At 61.0% G+C, this 1,946-nt stretch overlaps 1 protein-coding gene across 1 annotated transcript in view; it reads left to right on the plus strand.

Moving 5' to 3' along the window:
• Positions 1-1,867, plus strand: part of EMH_0049120 (uncharacterized protein) — a gene marked incomplete at both ends in the record, with an annotated part of 3,739 nt that extends 1,872 nt beyond the window's left edge. Inside the window, 2 exons of the mRNA XM_013496486.1 lie at positions 1-1,626; positions 1,697-1,867. Coding sequence (XP_013351940.1) covers positions 1-1,626; positions 1,697-1,867 — 1,797 coding nt within the window. The remainder of the gene's footprint in view (positions 1,627-1,696) is intronic.
• Between the last annotated feature and the right edge of the window lie 79 nt (positions 1,868-1,946).

Below are 1,946 nucleotides of genomic sequence, written 5' to 3' on the forward strand. Positions count from 1 at the left end.
GCAACAGCAGCAGCTTGTTGCTCGTTCAGGACGGCTCTTCGGAAGCATCTGCTTGCAGCTTTCGCTCTGCCGCCAGTTGCTGCTGCTCGCTCTGCTGCTGCTGCTGCTGCTGCTGTTGCTGCTGCTTCTGCTGCAGCAGCAGCAGCGCCTCGATGTCAAGTAACCCTGCGGGCAGAGCGGTGCTGCAGCAGCTGCAGCAGCAGCAGCAACAGCAGCAGCAGCAGCAGCAGCAGCAGCAGCTCGCTGCGTTTAGTCGTGGATGTGGGCTTGCTGCAGCAGCGGCTCACAACGGATTTGCTGCTGCTGCTGCAGCAGCTGCTGTCTTTCCCGCTGCTGCTGCAGCTGCTTGCTGATGTCTATGTTCTTGTGGGGGTCTGCTTACAGCTGCTGCTGCTGCTGCATGCAGCCAAACCTCAAGAAGCAGCAGCAGCAGCAGCAACAGCAGCAGCAGCAGCAGCAGCAGCAACGGGATTTCCATCTGCTGCTGGCTTCCGCTCCCCTGCTGCAGCAGAGCTGCTGCTGCTGCCGCAAAGCAGCGCATGCATCTTTGCCTGCAGCAACCCTGCTTGTAGCAGCAGCAGCAGCAGCAGCAACAGCAGGAGCAGCAGCAGCAGCAGCAGCAACAGCAGCAGCAGCAGCAGTCGTCCTGGTGTTGTTCTTTGGTTTGTTGAATCAGCAGCAGCCAGCAGCAGTTTGCTGCTGCCGTTTGATTCTCCCTTTCTCGCAGCAGCAGCAGCTTTTGTCTGCTGCAGCACGTCCTGTGCTGCTGCTGCTGCTGTCACTGCAGCAGCAGCAGCAGAAGAAACGCATGCAGCAACAACGGCAGCAGCAGCAGCAGCAGGCCCTGCTGCTGCTGCTGCTGTTGCTGCTGCTGCAGAACGGGCGGTGCTGCTGCTGCGCACCTCGCTGTGCTGTTGGCTGGCGGGGCCTCCTCTCGCTGCTGCTGCTGCTGCTGCTGCTGCTGCTGCGGCTCCTCAAGGCTTTCTTGCTGCAGTGGATGCATATGTTGCTGCAGCAGCACCAACCGCTGCTGCTGCTGCTGCTGCTGCACCTGCAAGCGTGCGGCAGCTGGCTGCTGCCTGCGGGCTGTGGCAGCAAACGATCCCAGCAGCAGCAGCTTCTCTAGCTCAGCAGCAGCAGCAGCAACAGCTGCTGCTGCAGCTGCTGCAGCACCCTTTGCAGCAGCAGGGCCCGTTGCCGTTGCTATTCGCAGCAGCAGCTGATGCTGCTGCTGCTGCTGCTGCACCTGAATTCAGAACGCCGCTGCTGCAGCAGCTGCAGCAGGAAGCAGCAGCTGCTCTTGCTGCAGCAGGAAGGCTGTGCTTAAGTGGCCTCATTTCTGTCCCTGCTGCTGCTGCTGCTGCTGCTGTTTTCAAACCGAGCAGCATATCACTGCAGCAGCAGCAGCAGCAGCAGCAACAGCAGCTGCTGCCGTTGCTGCTGCTGAAGCCTCGGCTGTCTGTGGGGCTTTGGTGCCTAGCAGAAGCAGCAGCAACGGCGGAGGGAGACTTTCTATCTTTCTCTGCTGCTGCTGCTGCTGCTGCTGCTGCTGCTGGTCCCGCACAGCTGCAGCAGCAGCTGATGCAGCAGCAGCAGCAGCAGCAGCAGCAAGCAGCTGTTGGCCCAGTGCGAGCTTTGTACTGCAGCAGCAGCCTGCAGCAGCAACTATGCATGCTGCTGCTGCAGCAGTGTGCAGACGCCGCAGCAACCTTGTGCTGCTGCATCTGCTGCAGCACCTATCCCAATCCGAAGCAGCAGCAGCAGCAGCAACAGCAGCAGCAGCAGCAGCAGCAGCAGCGGGTCTCGGTGGTGTTGGATGCATGCAGACAGGCACGGTTTGCTGCTCAGCTGCTGCATCGCCTTTTAAGGGGGAGAGCTGCTGCTGGCCTCTTCTTCCTTTCAGGCCCTCTGCAGCAGCAGCAGCAGCAGCAGCAGCAGCAGCAGCA

This window comes from Eimeria mitis, genomic scaffold, assembly GCF_000499745.2.
Source record: "Eimeria mitis Houghton genomic scaffold, Emh_scaff2132, whole genome shotgun sequence".
NCBI classification, from domain to species: Eukaryota; Apicomplexa; class Conoidasida; order Eucoccidiorida; family Eimeriidae; genus Eimeria; species Eimeria mitis.